Here is a 17,854-nt window from a genome sequence, read left to right on the forward strand (position 1 = left end):
CATTTACATACAGAAGATATCAGCATTTAAAGTGAACAGTTTAGCATGTGTGCTTAAAAAGTCTAGAAGTTTTATATTATCCTACACTAGTACACAGGGAATAATATGGATTTTTTTCCCCAGAAAACTTCCCCCAGATTCACAAACTTTCAAGGATTTTTAAGGACCTGTGGGAACCCTGTTTAAATAGCATCACAATTTTTACCAAAAGACTATAAAAATATTGGTTGTGATCAGCCTGATCAACCCTTGTCCTAAGATTTGGGTGGGACACTTAAAAAGTTGGCTTGGAGGAAAGAATACACAGATTCGTGTACAAAGTGTCTTTACTTGAGCAGCGGAGTGCAACATGAAATGTAATTCAAATTAAATTCCGATCAGTCAATATACAATGATTCATCTTTGCCACAAATGGCACCGCGTTCACCGGTTCAACGTTCATTTAAACAGAAAAGAAATGAAAATAGAGCTTATATTATGCACTTTGTATTAACTGTGTGTGCATCGTATCTTTCTAAATTTCATCTGAAAACTCTCACCGCCCTTAATGCATAAGTGAAATCCCTCGAAGAGCCAATGCTGCCAGCCAGAGCACTTGACTGATGGTATAAGAAACATCATTCCTCAAGGATCTAAAGGTAGTGATATGAGAATGAATGGAAGAACAACAATTTAGAATGGAATCGTTTCCATTACATCGCACCAAACCTGTGTTCACACGAAAGGCACAATACTCTGTTTTACCAAATCACATTTTCCCTCAATGCATGTGTGATAAAATACTTCCACAGGCCCAGTCTGTGTGTTAACCAGGATATTGAGGATGGCATCATTATGGCTTCTCAATTGTTTTGAGCAGGGACCTTACAAACATATGATAAATGCCTGTTACATAATACTGTCATTCATAGTTTAATACAGTACAGACAAGGCACCCCAAAAAAATAAAAAAGTGATCTGTTATAATCTATTAGAGTTTAAGATGTACAGCATTGCTTTTACTGATATCTGTGGTTCACAATGTCAGTTTTTGTTTTCAGAGAAACGTGTATATTCACTTTAAAACTGAATGTTAAAGATCAACTTCCCTAAAATAAACTCTGTAAGTTTCAGTTATCTGATCATTTATAGTTGTTCCCTATGTGTGTCTGGAAAGGATGGGCTTGCCGGATGAAGATGTCCCCAAGTTTGCCTCACATTCAGCAGTCGGACAAAGACTTGAGAAGGCCAATCTCTGGCGGTACAGTCGGGGCAGTTGAGGCAAGGAAATGTGCCTGTAGGCTTATGGTCACGCTGTCCTGTAGTGGTGCTCCACTTCAAGCTCTGTCTTTACGCTTCAGCTTGTTGAGCTTCTTACTTGTGCTGTTTTTATTAAGCAGCTTCATTACACGCTCCTTGTGATCCAGCACCTTCAGCATGGCATCACGTGCTTCCGTGATCTGATCCATCACCAGCTTGCAGCGCTGCATGTTGCCCTGTTGAGCGAGAAGTTACGATTAGGATACATTTGTTACTAAGAAAGGGCAAAACGGAACACTTAAAGGCACAATATGTCATTTTCGCAGCTAGAGGTCACACAATGGCGTAGATTGATGATGCATGAAACAGGAGAAGCTGCTGTCTCTTAACCTTCACTGTTAATAGTAATATAATATCCAGGATCAAATCTTAGTGAGTCTGCTTAAGGCATTGATGATAATCTAAATCACATGTGGATCCCACCTGTATGAGCTCATTTATACGATGGAGATCATCATCAGCTCCGCCCTTCTTCTTCGGGATGAGGCCTTCCTGGAGACTCGTCAGTCGATCGTATGCGTCGTGCTCCAAATTCGTCTGCAGATTTGTGACAGAAGACAGTTAGCCTGATGCATTCATTGTTTTGTATGGTTAAATAAGACACTACAACAGAGGGAGTCTCACCAGCTGCATGAGCTGTGCTGCACACAGGTGAATTTTCCAGCCCTGGGCTCTGCACACCACTCCCTTCTGATTGGCCACATCCTGCAGCGTGCCCTTCTTGTCCTCTGATTGGGTAACACGAACAGGTATTATTAAATGACATGGGACAATATATTATATTAGGACACTATAATGGCAAAATGGAAAATGATAAGATACTGTGCAGCAAATACAGACCCTTGACACGAATGTCGCTGTATCTCTGGAAGTGATGGTACGCCGCCTTCCAGGGGTTGCGGTACTGTCGTAGCAAAGTGATGGGAGGCCGAACTTTGGTAGGAACATACCGTACTCCTTCCTCATCTGCACAATTAATAAATGCTAATTTAAGCATCACAGTGGTTACAAATGATTAGTTAATGGCATTATTAATGACTCCCACATACAACTTTTGTTAAGTTTTGCTGCGCTGAATGTGTTGTATGTGATGTATTAGAACGTGTGAATGAAGCTTTATCATTAAAACAATGTATAAACGGCCAAGTCAGATCCTTACAGTATCTTTAATATTTTTACCTATCCCCGCTTTGGTAATAAATTTGGCATCTGTTCAGTTCAGTTAAAACGTCAATATTCCTGTAGACATTTACACAGACAGATGGTAGTATAGTATGAAGCAGATTTTTCTTAGTGATTGTTAGTGATGGTCAGTGGAGAAGCGGTAACAATTATTGGGTTGTAATTTGCATTCTCTTCAAGAACAATTGTAAGGCACGATATGTAATTTTCGCAACATCCACTATGCATTTTGCAGCTTGATGATGCTGGGAAGATTGATTGGGTAGTTTTCACCTCAACCTCAGATGAAAATCCAGTGACACTCAAAAATCTTGTTCATGGATGGCGCAATGAAATTTTGACGCAATGAAAGTTTTATAACTGTTACATTCAGTCCCTCCAGAAAAACGCTGATTATGCGATCACATGATTCATAATCAGCCAAAGTCTACACTATTTTAGATTACAAATTTCTCCAAACGTTCTTGGAACTATTTGGGAAAATGTAAGCATACAAAAAAAAGAAACAACATATAACACGCTGTCCTAGTAACTCTTTCGCCGCCACTGACGAGTTATCTCGTCAATTAAGAGAAAACGCTTCCCTGCCAATGACGAGTTTTTCCGGCTTTTCGCAATACCACTATTATCCACCAGCTGCTGCTTTTACTCAGCTTATAAAACCCGGAAGTATATTTAAGAGGTAATAAAAAGAGAACTATTGAAGGTAGGATAAAACTTTTTTGTTTGAAAGCAGAGGGTCTGTTCTTTCATTTGATATATTGTACGTTTATATATTTAAAAAAAGAACATTTTCTGGAAGGCATTAAACTTTTGTGAAAATCATGAAAAATGCTGGCGATGGCTGGCAACTAAAAAAAAATCACAAATCAGATGATCAAGGTTTACTGAATTACCGCCAGATGTCCTAAAAACCAAACTCTACTGGAACAACACTTAGCAACCCTAGTGGTCATAATTCAGAACTCACCAATGTATTCTTTGGGAGGGGACTTGCGTTTCTCTGCACGTTGACTAAGGGGTTTTGGTGGGAACTTCTCCTCGTCCGTGCTATTGGTCTCCATCATCTCGCTCTCCTCAGTGGAGATGACGTGCTGCTGTTTTCGAGGCTTCTTCCTGGGTGAAGCTCCTGGGGTGATGTCTGCAGCAGGTAATGCCAACATCTGCGCGCCGCTGTTGGGTCCTGAAGCCACTGACGGGGTATAAGATGACAGGTGCAGTTTAATCAGTTAAAGGAACAGTATGTAAGAATTAATATCAATTAATCATAAAATGGCCCTGATATGTCACTAGACATTAAGAAATCATTTCATAGCTTAGCACAATCCATTGAATCTGATTAGACCATTAGCATTACGCTAAAAAATAACCAAAGAGTTTGGATATTTTCCTATTTAAAACTTGACTCTTCTGTAGTTACATCGTGTACTAAGACCGACAGGAAATATAAAGTTGCAATTTTCTAGGCAGATATGGCTAGGACTATACTTTAATTCTGGTGTAATACTCAAGGACTTTGCTGCTGTAACATGGCTGCAGGCGGCGTAGCGATATTACGCAGAAGCTGAAAATAGTCCCCTTGGTAACTTTCAAAAGAAATATTGGATTTTTCTATTCCAAACGAGTATGGTTGCCAGCAACTGACTATAAACTCAGTGCACTGGTGTAAATCTTTTGTTTGCACATGGAACCTACCTGGTTTTGTACTATCCACAGGCTCCGCCTCTTGTTTAATATTAATCTCTGGAAGGGTGGAGCTAATGGCACATGCTGATGTGGTACTGGCTGCTGGGGTACTGGCTGCTGGTTGAGTGGGCGGGGCCACTACATTAGCCATGGAAGGGACGGGCGATGTGACTGCCATAGCAGCAGGTATGGTTGAGAGAGCAGGATTGGGTTGAGAAGGGGGCGTGGCTGATGTGAGAAGGGAGGAGACAGGTTGTGATGGTGGTGGCCCCAGGTATTGTGGTTGCTGTTCGTTTCCCTGGCTGGGAGTAGCCTCCATTCCCGCAGTCACTGAGGGGGCGAGGCTCACGTGGATATCAAGTTTGGGCTTTACACTGCAAATGAATTCAGAGGTTAAAAGACCATGTGATCCTACAACACTGCAAAGCTGTATTTTACTACTATATGCCATTACCCTGCCGGACGAGGTGATCCCGAGGCACTCCTGATGGCACCATCCATTCTGGGGGTTGTGGAGTCACTGAGCTGACCTGGTATCAGGTTCTTTCTAACAGTGGCACTTTAATAAATCAGAAAGTCAATAAGAATGTTCAAAAACTGGAATGTGTTGTAAAAACAGTGAGATTCTTACCCTTCATTGGCAGGTTTCTTACGTAGAATGCTAGGTCGAGGTGAAGTCACCAGGGATGGGGTGCCCGAACTGACACTTTGATTGTGTGCTTGGGTCACAGAAGTGGTAGGCTGACTGTTGGTGAACGCATTGCCTAAAGAGTTAGCCATTAGTGTGGAACCATCGGCCAGCACAACTGGGGGAAAAAACATAGAAAACCATCAACAAATGTTTTTGCTATTTTAAACGCACATTGGTGCATACATTCATGCACTGTCTTTACAATGTTCTTTATGATTTCTAAACAATGAGCTACCAAATGCATCTCTATCTACTAATAATTTTACCACATCAATTTTGAATATCATGCAATACAAAACCATCAATTCAAATGCCAGCATGGCCTTAAACACTCCAGTTGTACCTATTCCATAAAGAACGCTTGATGTGAATCAGTGCTGAGAACTGAAAGTTGACCTTTATACGACTCCAAGCTTATTTAAGGGCTTCTCACCTGAAGCTTTGGACTCTGTTTGGGGCTGTTGGTTGACTGATGTGGGCTGAATGTTCGGGGTTGTGATCTGAGCAGATGTATGCAGACCCTGGGCTGAAATGGGTGTGGGCTGGATACCCTGTGCTGCCACGGCAGCCGGCTGGATGTTTTGGGTGTTGATCTGGGTAATGCGGTCTACGGTCATTAGCTGCATAGAGTTCAGATGTACTGGTGCGACTCCCACACCGGTCTGGGTAGGCATGGCTGTACTGGAAGCCTGGGCAGTTACTGCGTCCACACAAACAAACAAACATTGAAAATATAAACAATGGAAATAAGCTAAGTGCTTTATTGTGTTTTTAGCCTCAACAGATTAAAAAAAAAAATGGGATGGTATGGGATACTTGCTATTTTATAATTTATTTTGTAAAAATTTCAAATAAATTTAAATAAATTCAACATTAATCTGAAGCCTTTATGCAAAAAAGGTAAAAGAAAAGAAAGAAAAATGGTTTGACAACCTTCGTTTCTTTCAATTGACTTTTGTCAATTCGATAATATGCAAACCCACAGGACGACCATAAACTTGGATTTTAGAGATTTGTATGGTAGATAGTAAGCTTTACAACAGTAGGACTGGTCAAAAATATTTACATATGGTCATATTGAGTAGAAGCCATACAGAATTAGGATTAATTTGATTTAGCACCAGTGGTACCTGGATAAGGCCGTATGGATGACACAGAGCTTGTGATGGGGGTATAAGTGTGGGTCAGTGGGTACGATGCTGATGGGTAGGTGGGCAGGAAATACTGGAACTGCACTGGAACAGGCTGTCTATAAAAGAACCACAAAATAATCTTCAAGGCTTTGAAAGCTTTTATAGCTAAAAGACAATTAAAAGGTAAAGTAAACTGTTTTTTTTTAAGTATTATAAGGGTAAGGATGTTTACCTGTTATCAGTGCGGTTCTCCATGGTTATAGGGTTGGGAGAGGAGCGGTGACCAGAGATTGGGATGATGTTGCCCCTCTCTCCAGCATAATCAGACTGGATACGGGGTGAGGTGTGCGTGATGGGCTGTGGAACCACTTTAGCTAAAAGGAAACAGAAATCCTTTAGATCAAGGCTTTACCATTTTACAAGCACACGTGTTTGTGGAAACCTACTTGTAAAACAAAATGTGTCAACATTGTGTCTCCTACATTCAAACCTTGTAAAATTTTATTGATCATAATTTACCATTGCATTTTTATATTTACATCAATGTTTACATCAACATGTGACCCATGGCTGTGAAAAACCCATCTTAAATATTTTTTGTGATTTACTGCTTTCTACATGAAATCAATCTAAATAATGTAATATATATATATATATATATATATATATATATATATATATATATATATATATATATATATATATATATATATATATATATATATATATATATATATATATATATATATATATATATATATATATATATATATATATATATATATATATATATATGAAGAGTTTGGTTCCAAAACGCCATAAACGCCATTTTTGAAAAAAATGAGTTACTGCCAAAATCAGTATTATATCAGGTCAGTAGTTAAAAGTAAATTCTTAATTTTACGCAAAATCCAATATCCGCCGTGTTATTCTGTCATCTTTTCTCCCTTTTTTCCCAAAATGCGATAAACGCCACTCCCTCTTTTTTACAGAACGCAATAAATCCATTTCTGATATTACAGCCCACCAGTCACGCAATGTAAACAAACAATGGCGGACGCGCTGAGTACACGGAGTCCTAGTTTTCCTCATCTACTTTGTACTTCGTGATCAACAAACAAAACAAAATAATACTTTAATTGCATCGCTAAACCTGTGATGGTTTTCTGTGATGGGAAAGAAACGTAAGCCATCAACATCTAATAATTTCCCTGAGAGGCACTCGGGAGACGGGTGCTTCTCCCGACAGCATCAAGCTTCTCATGCTAAAACATTGACCCCAGAGGATCTTATGAAAAACTTTACATAATTTTACTCAAAGTCAACGAAAATCGAGCAGGACCAAAAACATTTTACAGCTGATCTATGTGAAAGACGTTAAGCGAGGACGTCAAGTAACCGCAATGACAGTGATCTTAATATGACAAAGTAAGTGTTTTGATTAATGCCATTAATGTTTATATTTTTAATTAGTGTGTACAACTAGTCAACTAAACGAATATAACATGGCAAAGATGAATGCACATTTATATAGGCTATTGATTCAATAGATTTATAGCATTTTGAATAAAAACTGTCATGGATTTATTGCATTTTGTGGAAAAAATAATCCGTTTTTATAATAAATCTTTGAAAATCAACTTATGGATTTGAATTTTTTATGTTTTTATAACCTAAAGATGCTATGTGAAAGTTTGTAACAGAAAATAGTTGTTTTCATCTTGTCACTTTCTTGGTATAGAAAACAGGTTTTTACCAAAATTTGTCAAAATGGATTTATTGCGTTTTGGAACCAAACTCTTCATATATATATACATACATACATACATACATACATACATACATACATACATACATACATACATACATACATACATACATACATACATACATACATACATACATACATACATACATACATACATACATACATACATACATACATACATACATACATACATACATACATAAATTAGTGAAATCAATAATATATCATATATATAATAAATTAATATCAATAAATTAGTTGGTGGTTTTTAAAAGTTAGTCACAACCATGCTAACTTGGATAAAAGTCTTAGAAAAAATAATAAATAAACAAAAAATAAGTTTCTTACCCACAGGGATCGTAGATGTGGTCGCTGCTGTAGCATGAGAAGAGTGGGATGCCACAGACATAGTGACAATGTTACTACTGGATATTTGGGTGTGAGGGGCAGAACCTAAAAAAGAGGCGTTAACTTAAGCAATAATTGGATAATATTTAGAAACATATTAGGACTGTATAATAGATCTGGAAACATTTTAGTCAATGTTATTTAGAGATATCAAAATGTACTACTTTGGTAAATGTATTTCTTTGTTCTAAAGCAAATGTTTAATTATTCGTCATTAAGAAGTTTGTGAATATATGCTGTTATATTTATGTAACTTCATTTTACAATAATTTGTATCAAGTGTTTGGTATCATGACAACCCTGTGGTTTGCAATCCAGCGATTAAACCAACAAGTGTACCATAGTAGTACAACCAACCTGTTGCAGTGGATGATGGTGCAGTGTTGGTGGCCTGAATGGGAGCCACTGTTGCGGCAACAACAGGCGTCACAGTGCTGAATATGGGCTTCTATGACAAAGCAAAAAGAGGGACATGCTTGCATCTGCTGATATTTAACAAAACAACCAAGATCAGGCATACTTCAGGAACATCTTTAACCTGTGCAACAGAGTGAGGCAGGGCTTTCTGAGCAGCAATTGCAGGGTGAGAGGGAAGGGTAATGCGTGTTGGCGTGTCCCGTGAGGGCGGAGGTCGTTGGATACTCAGGGCTGCCGGAGGTGGGTGGATTGTCAACGTTGAGCGTCTAGATTCCAGAAGGAGGAAATAGTATTTTTTATCAAAGCCTCTTTCTAATGAATTTGGTGCAAGAGCTGTATCTAAAGTGAATGAGCCTTACCCATGCATCAGGTCTCCAGAATGTGCAGCCACTGTGGTGATAACTGGAGACTGAGGTCTGGTCACTGGAGCCACTGCAGTAGGCAGCACTGCTGGAGAGGTAGTGACTATGGGTCGAGTCTGTAATACATACGCATTTCTCAGATATGTTCAAAATTCATAGAGAGAGAGATCACCACACTGGAACACCTGCTGTTTTTTTTCACTTAATCCATTTTTTTTTATTTTGCATTCAGCAGAACGATAAGGATTTCAGTATAGTACCCTTAAAGGAACAGTATGTAAGAAATGTATATCAATGAATCATAAAATGGCCCTGATATGTCACTAGACATTAAGAAATCATTTTTATTTCAAATACTTATATCACTGACAACAGTGGTCTGGCAAGGATATTGTCATTTAAAAAGTGGAGTTGCAGCCCTCAACTGATGTTTATGTTGTCATTTTGTGTATTGGCCACCAGTTGTGTGATTCCAATACCAGTTTTGGCCACAATCCTACATTCTGTTCCTTTAACTTATTTCTAGTTCAACACATTTGATCATTATTAATAACATTCAGCATTAGATTAACTAACCGATTATAAACTAGTACCTGAATTGATTGGTGGATTATGTGCTGGACTGTAGGTTGCCCTGCAGCAGAGGTTGGGCCTACTGCGGGTCTCAGCACTGTGGTTCCTTTGGAGTTTGAAATCACAGCTGCTGCAGCTGCTCCTGTAAAGACAGAATAAAATACAGTCAGCAAGCCAATGCTGCGAACTGTTTGAATAGCCAGGCAGACATTTGTTAAACTCACCTCTGGGTAAGTGGGAGGGGAATGGATGCTGATGAGCAGCAGAGGAACCAATCTGCAGTGCAGGGGCTCCACCGCGGATGATCTGCACGTTGGTCATTAGATGCTGTAGGTTACCAGTGTGACCCTTATAATAGTGAAACAAAAAAGTAATTGAAACTAAATAAAAAATTATTCAAAATTGAAAATCATCGGCTGATCGTTTGAGTTTTTTCGCATCTAGGCTGCGGACGGTGCAGTAGACTAAAGATTTACTGTACTTTACTGGAATTGTGATCATCCACTACAAGAATTTCAACTCTGACAAAGTTAATTTGCTCCATAGTCTAACTGTTACAAGCATGCACCAGGATTTACTGATCAGCCAAATTATACAGTTTCTTAAAGTAGCTTTTACAGATGCGACTTAGAAAAATAGATTACAGGAGTGAATCTTGAGTCAAAACAATTGCCTGTGCTGGCAAAATGAGTCAGAATAAGCACATTTTTTAAAATGAGTTATTTATATTTTGACATTTTCTTTAAAAAAACCTTCAAAACGATGAATGATTGACAAAAAAAATGAAAGAGCACCTGTTTGAAGTTAATACAGTCAGCAAAGGCAATTTTGAAAAAAAAATAAAGAGTTAAAGGTTCAAAAACAAAATAACCCTATCCATACCTTAAAATCACTGGTTAAACTAATAGATTTGGCACACACAAAGTCATAAACAATACTATACCGGTAGGAAAGATATATTTTCAACTTTTTTCTTTCTATTATTGTTTAATTGACATTGAGACAGACAGCTTTAAGATCTACTGTATGAAAGGATATAATCTCACATATCAGATTTTTTTCCCCAAAAGTTAACTAAACATTCACTTAAGACATAACAGATTATATCAGCATGAATTCTTGTCAAAACAGATATTTTTAAAACTGTAATTCTGTGTTTGTGTATATATTGGGCTCGCGGATCTGTCGTCAGCGCGAGGAAGATCGTTTTCATGTCTTATTGCTCTTAATAACTCTTTTTAACATCAATCAGGTGCCAAACTTTATCTCTTTTAATAGCTATTTTACACATCAAGCAAGTCCTGCACTTTATTTTCTTATTCCTGCATGTTTTAAAACCAAAACCAAAATTTCACATGCAAGTGGATGGACACGCATCTATTTAAAGGGACAGTAAGTAGGTTTTTTCCCCATCTAGTGGCGAAATTGTATTTTGCATTCAAACGAATTGTGCGTGTTGCAACTACGGTAGCCGTTATGTACTCACTGATCTCCTTGTCCGTTTCAGCTGGTTCATGTGTTCTGAATGAAAACGCATTGTGGAAACGCATTGAAATAGACTCTGCAATACCTGCGAGTTGTCCGACACGCGACGCCACGCAACGCTTTTCGCCCGGTGTTTGAAGCACTCGGCTAGCCTTTAAGGTATGTGCAAGCAAATACAAAAATTAACAGACAGTCAATAGTAATGTAAACCCTGGTTCAAAATTTTTAAATATGAACTATGAACTAGTTCATTTTAAAATTTGTGAACTGAACTTTGAACTAGTTCATGTAGAAAATGAACTTTCACAACACTGCCGGTAGGCTAGTGCTTTTTGCCCCTCTCTGCTATTATAGTTTATCAATATGGCGAAATGACATGGAAGCATCCTTGTAAGCTTACAAAGAAAGGTTTGATCATTGGCAGAGGTGATTTGACACCAATGAGGGCATATTTAAGAATGACATTGATTTTGACTAATAAAATACTTAAAACTAGAAATGCAATTCCCAAGGAATTACCAGTGCATGAAAATGCAAAAAAGTTGATTGACAGAAATGTAAAAGAAATTTAGTCTAGTAGTTTACCTGGCTGTTGACATGTTTTAGTGTGATGCTAGCATGATTTAAAAAAGTTATTATGATAAAATATGAAGCTAGCATGAGTTAACATGATTTAGCATGAAGCTAGCATAATTTACCATGAAGCTAGCATGATTTAGCATGAAGCTAGCATGATTTAACATGACGTTAACATGATTTAGCATGAAGCTAACATGATTTATCATGAAGCTAGCATGATTTAGCATGAAGCTAGCATGATTTAACATGAAGCTAGCATGATTTAACATAATGTTAGCATGATTTAGCATGAAGCTAGCATGATTTAACATGACGTTAACATGATTTAGCATGAAGCTAACATGATTTACCATGAAGCTAGCATGATTTACCATGAAGCTAGCATGATTTAACATGAAACAAACATGATTAAACATGAAGCTAACATGATTTAGCATGAAGCTAACATGATTAAGCATGACTTAGCATGAAGCTAGCATGATTTAGCATGAAGCTAACATGATTTAACATGATTAAGCATGATTTAGCATGAAGTTAGCATGATTTACCATGAAGCTAACATGATTTAGTATGAAGCCAGCATGATGTTAGCATGATTTAGCATAAAGCTAGCATGATTTAGCATGAAGTTAGAATGATTTAACATAAAGCTAGCATGATTTAGCATGAAGTTAGCATGATTTAGCATGAAGCTAACATGATGTTAGCATGGTTTAGCATGAAGCTAGCATGATTTAGCATGATGTTAGTAAGATTTAGCATGAAGTTAACATGATATTAGCATGATTAGCATGAAGCTAGCATGATGTTAGCATGATTAACATGATGTTAGCATGATGCTAACATGATTAGCATGAAGCTAGCATGATGCTAGCATGATAAGCATGAAGCTAGCATGATGTTAGCATGATTAGCATTGAAGCTAGCATGATGCTAGCATGATTAGCATGAAGCTAGCATGATGTTAGCATGATAAGCATGATGCTAGCATGATAAGCATGAAGCTAGCATGATGCTAGCATGATTAGCATGAAGCTAACATGATGTTAGCATGAAGCTAGCATGATGTTAGCATGATGTTAGTATGATTAGCATGAAGCTAGCATAATTTGCATGAAGGTAGCATGATGCTAACATGATTAGCATGAAGCTAGCATGATGTTAGCATGATTAGCATTGAAGCTAGCATGATGTTAGCATGATTACCATTGAAGCTAGCATGATGCTAGCATGATAAGCATGAAGCTAGCATGATGCTAGCATGATAAGCATGAAGCTAGCATCATGCTAGCATGATAAGCATGAAGCTAGCATGATTAGCATGAAGCTAGCATGATGCTAGCATGATTAACATGAAGCTAGCATGATGTTAGCATGATTAGCATGAAGCAAGCATGATGTTAGTATGATTAGCATGACGCTAGCATAATTTGCATGAAGGTAGCATGATGTTAGCATGATTAGCATGAAGCTAGCATGAAGCTAGCATGATAAGCATGAAGCTAGCATGATAAGCATGAAGCTAACATGATGCTAACATGATTAGCATGAAGCTAGCATGATTAGCATGAAGCCAGCAGGAGGTTAGTAGGATTAGCATGAAGCTAGCATAATTTGCATGAAGGTCGCAGGATGCTAGCATGATTAACATGATGTTAGCATGATGAGCATGAAGCTAGCATGATTAGCATGAAGCTAGCATGATGTGAGTATGATTAGCATGAAGCTAGCATAATTTGCATGAAGGAAGCATGATGCTAGCATGATTACCAGGAATGTAGCATGACTTTAACATGAATTTATCATTACATTAGCATGATGCTAGCATGATGCTAGCATGATTAGCATGAAGCTAGCATGATTTAGCGTGAAGCTAACAAGATTTAACATGAAGCTGGCATGATTTAGCATTAAGTTAGCTAGATTTATTATGAAATTAGCATAAAGCTAGCATGAAACTAGCACAAAGCTAGTATGACTTAGCATGAAGTTAGCATGAAGCTAATATGACCCAAAGACCCAACCCCCATGTCTCTATGATGTTCGGATCCAGAGATATAAGGCTTTGTTTATTATGTTGCTAGGCTGCTCATATTTGGTTGCTAGGGGCGTGGCTTAATACCTCAATAAGGATGGTGTGAGACTGATTGGTTGCCTGAGTAAAATGAGCCCACCCCTATGTCTCTGTGACACTGTGCTGCAAAGATATCCATCTGGGCATTTTATAATGGCAGTCTATGGGAAATGTTGCTAGGGTGCCCAAAATGGTTGCTAGGGGCGTGGCTTAATAGCTCAATAAGGATCCTAAGGGACTGATTGGATGCCTGAGTAAAATGAGCCCACCCTCATGTCTCTATGACACTGCGCTGCAAAGATATCCCATCTGGGACGTTTTTATTTCCTTATATGGACATGATTCCTGCCCCATTATAAGTCTATGGGGAAATTTGGGGGCCTCTTACACCCCAGGGGTACAACTTACACCCCATTGTGAGGTATGTTCTTACAGAGCCTGCCAGCCTCTTCAAATGTGGCAAGTCACAAGTTTCTGTGAGATCCTAGGTCTGAGCTACGACTCGTCAAAGTTTGTCTCCATGTTAAGTCTATGGGTTTTTTCGGCTGCTTTTTCGCCCCTGGGGGGGGGCGATTTTCAATGCACTGTAATAAAAACGACACATTGTCCGTTTAAATAGGTTTAGCATTTAGGATGGTACACCTCTTAGAAAACGTACAAATAAAGATCATTTCAGATGTTTAATGACTATTTAGAGCATTGGGATCGCTAGACGAGGGGCTTAATGTACTAATTTTTATGAAAACCTCAATTTTGACCAAAATCAACATTTATGTTTCTTTTCTCTGCAGCACAAAATTACACGGTGCACATTCCGACTCATTTTGCCAGCAGGGGTCATCACATGAGTTTAAGATGACGTTGTTACTGGTAGCTAGTTTTTATAGTTTATAAAGTTTTAAATATGGATATTTTTTACACAATATTCCATTGATTACACATAAAAGCCCTTAATTAACCCCTTGGAGCTATATGGATTACTTCTATGAAGGATGGATGCACTTTTTTGGGCCTTAAAGTCAGAAATTGTTCCCTGGATCCCAGTTTTCTCCTATTATAAGCTTGGAAAAGCAAAGACATTTACTAAAATAACTCCACATGTGTTTGTCTGAAAGATGATGGACATATGTATCTCAGATTGCTTGAGGATGAGTAAATCATGAGTTATTTTTCATATTTAACTGGAGTATCACTTTTATCGCTTGTGTGTGAAATTGGGCCTTAATCCAAAGTTTGAATAGCTAATTCGATTATAAAGTGCAACTAACCTGCTGTCCACTAATGGTCGCCACAGGAATACCGGATGCCGGTGAAGTCTCCATAGTAGCAGTGATATGACCGGGCACCTTGGAGGGGAGATTGAACTGACCTTTTGTTGACACAGGTGCGGGAGCTATTACACGGCTTGACATGGGTGTCTTCAGGGCAGACTGGATTAAAAAGAATGGAAATGAAAGCAAATGTTGACTTTGTAATATGCTTACTTTAGTCTTATCCATTTAATAGGGAGAAGATTTTACGACTAAGGTTTGTAAACCTAAAGTACTAGAGATGCATATGATGATGAACATACTGTTCAACCTTTTGATTAGTTAGGTCACATAGATGTTTTTGTTATTTTTTGATATTTTTAGCGTGATGTGCTTTAGCTGTTAGAGGGTTTTAATTCTTTGAGAAAACGTGTGTCACTTAAATACAATTTCACTACAGCCATGCACATTCAGATTCACATTCAGCATTTCTACGCTAATTCCACATACAGCTCAGTCCTTTAGCAACTCACTAACTAGTCTACTTTAAATTATCTAGTTTTGCACACCCATAGTAAGTATTAGATCAAGATGAACTGTCTGTACCTTAAGAGGACCCTCTGTGAAGGCTAAAGAAAGACCCTGAGGGAGGTGGGATGCTGAGACAGACGTGCCTGGCTGAACAGGGAGGTGCTGTGGAAGAGGAGGGGTTAGAGTCGAAGCTGTCCCGTAAGGTGAATGCTGAGTCTGGGGTTGGGCGTAAGGTCGCACCACCACAGTCTCCTGTTTGTCATCTCTGAAAGCTGTAGTTCCCTCACGCAGAGCATGATTAGAGTCCTCACGTCCTGCTTAAACCAACAATACCGGGTCACAACTACCAAAGCACAAAGCGTTTTGTGACAGCTAAAAATGCCTTCATGACTCTTAAGTCTAGAACCTAGCTTGACTGTTACCTGTGTTTTTTTGACTTCCCGGAAGTCCTGTAGTGTTATTGCCAAGTGTTTGTCCCAAGCCAGATGGGAGTCCTGGACGTGGATACTGCTGCGAACTCATCTTCACAAACTTCTTCCTGCAAAAAGCGAAGGAGCAAAATGTGCCAGGATATAATGCAGGGGGCAATATGGACAAAAAATAGACAAAACTGTACTGCACAATACAATCACATTTGCTGCAGAACACTATGGAAGCACACAGCATACACACTATACTTATATACTTGTTTGTACGTTTTTTTTAATTAGCTCTCCTTCAAATTGTCAATGACATCTTTCACCGCAAGATACAAAAATGATCAAATACCGCATATGATGTGTATATCGCAAAAAAATTACATTAATGCATTTTGCAGATGCTTTTATCCAAAGCAACTTAGTGCATATGGGAACTGAGCCCATAGCCTTTGCATTGGTAAATGGTAACGTTAGCGTTTCCCGAGCTCTATGCTCTACAAGCTGAGCAAAACAATAAGTGAATAACTAAATGAATTTAATACTTAATACAAAAATGCCAACTTGACATCACTTTTGGCTACTATTGTATATGAATATGTATTCCAGTATCTACTTAAATGTATTAATCATTAAAAATCCACTGAAAATATGTTCACCTCACATAACAAGAAGCGATATAACGTTAACTCCCGACAACCCAAATGTGTTTGTTTGTTTGATTTATCTTTCTTTTAAAGTCGAATACGAGTGCAGCGTCAGATGACAGAACACTGCAGGCATTTCAATATTCCGCAGCTGATTTGTAGCATTAAATGGTTGTCAGGGCAATAGGACACCAGGGCTAGCTGCTACCCTACTCGGATGGGTTCGTCGGGTTATTTAATAGCTACTGTGTACTTAAATCATGCCTTATTCCCACAATACATCAGTTCGCATCCGTATGATATTTTTATATTGGACAAATATACGTTTGGGGGATTACAACAACCGGGACTGCTGGCAGTTCAGAGATCTTGAGCAGAACTGACGAGACACGAACGTTACCTTGATGTAGACATTAATGTGATGCTTTTAAAATGTCTCGCGGTTAACACGTTATCGTAGCAGCTCTGATGTGTTTAAAGAAGCAAAATCCCAGATTTACCGTAATCACGACGTCCGCACTATCCATCCGTTCCGTACCCCGGCAAATCGACCATTGGAATCAACGGGAATCTGGCTTCAAGTCATTTCACTTCCGGTTTTGAACTTCAAAATAAAAGTCCTCCAACTTGATTCCATCTCTGTTGGGTCAGTGGTTTTGACAAGGAGCTTTAATGTGTGCAGCTCCACACATGGATAAATGTGATAACCCGGCTGGTCTGGGTATTAAAAAAACTTTTAGTTGATCTACTGGAATTTTTAAACACAACCATCTTTAGGGTTTTAGAGCAGTGGTTCTCAAACTTTTTCAGCATGTGCATCCCTTCGGGCCCCCCCAAAAAATGTATGACATAAAACATTCTAAAACTTACAATTTTAATTAAACAAAAAAAAACATATTCAATTATACAATGTAGTGCTGTTGGCCAGTAGCCTTGTTTTTTTTTTTAGGTTTAATTACACATAATTTATGAATTATTTATAAAATGTCATAAAATTGGGGCCCCCTGGCACAATCTCGGGAGAACCACTGGTTTAGAGAAAATGGTCCAAAAAAGAGAACATATTCAGTGAGCAGCAGTTGTGTGACAAAAAAAATGCCATGTTCCCAGATACAAGTCACATGCATGTCGTAGACATGTAGTTGATGTCTACATTTACATCTGCAAGCAATATGTATTTTTTAGTGTTTGCCTATACTGCAATACATCTCTGAGATGTTTCCTTATCCTGACAGATGTCATATAGAGATTTAGAAGATGTCTGAAAGATGTTTATGATTTAGAATGTATGTAAAACTGCTTTTTCCAAGACATTTATGATATGTTTTTACACAGGAGATGTATTCCAGATCT

At 38.3% G+C, this 17,854-nt stretch overlaps 1 protein-coding gene across 2 annotated transcripts; it reads right to left on the bottom strand.

Moving 5' to 3' along the window:
• Positions 1–308: 308 nt before the first annotated feature.
• sap130b (Sin3A-associated protein b) lies at positions 309–17,125 on the bottom strand. Of its 2 annotated transcripts, none has more exons than XM_055202367.2 (21): positions 17,002–17,125; positions 15,861–15,976; positions 15,514–15,752; positions 14,926–15,087; positions 9,744–9,867; positions 9,540–9,661; positions 8,944–9,062; positions 8,706–8,850; positions 8,525–8,615; positions 8,108–8,212; positions 6,224–6,365; positions 5,989–6,107; positions 5,292–5,558; positions 4,799–4,973; positions 4,622–4,726; positions 4,177–4,541; positions 3,452–3,673; positions 2,140–2,265; positions 1,924–2,027; positions 1,723–1,836; positions 309–1,475 (listed from the first exon to the last, which is right to left on the bottom strand). In XM_055202367.2, the coding sequence occupies exons 2-21, from the start codon at positions 15,958–15,960 to the stop codon at positions 1,317–1,319; spliced, it is 3,105 nt and encodes a 1,034-aa protein (XP_055058342.2). In that variant the 5' UTR covers positions 15,961–15,976; positions 17,002–17,125; the 3' UTR covers positions 309–1,316. The 2 variants fall into 2 exon arrangements, with proteins under 2 accessions (XP_055058342.2, XP_055058341.2); XM_055202366.2 differs by having other exon boundaries at positions 15,514–15,755.
• Between the last annotated feature and the right edge of the window lie 729 nt (positions 17,126–17,854).

Source organism: Misgurnus anguillicaudatus, chromosome 2 (genome assembly GCF_027580225.2).
Source record: "Misgurnus anguillicaudatus chromosome 2, ASM2758022v2, whole genome shotgun sequence".
Lineage (NCBI taxonomy): Eukaryota > Metazoa > Chordata > Actinopteri > Cypriniformes > Cobitidae > Misgurnus > Misgurnus anguillicaudatus.

Bases quoted from the DNA above. Each gene is read 5' to 3' on its own strand.
- sap130b (XM_055202366.2), bottom strand. From the start codon at position 15,960: ATGAGTTCGCAGCAGTATCCACGTCCAGGACTCCCATCTGGCTTGGGA. The intron at 15,756-15,860 runs GTAACAGTCAAG...TGTTGGTTTAAG, and splicing joins GGGAAGTCAAAAAAACACAG to CAGGACGTGAGGACTCTAAT. The intron at 15,088-15,513 runs GTACAGACAGTT...TTTTTAATCCAG, and splicing joins TCACAGAGGGTCCTCTTAAG to TCTGCCCTGAAGACACCCAT.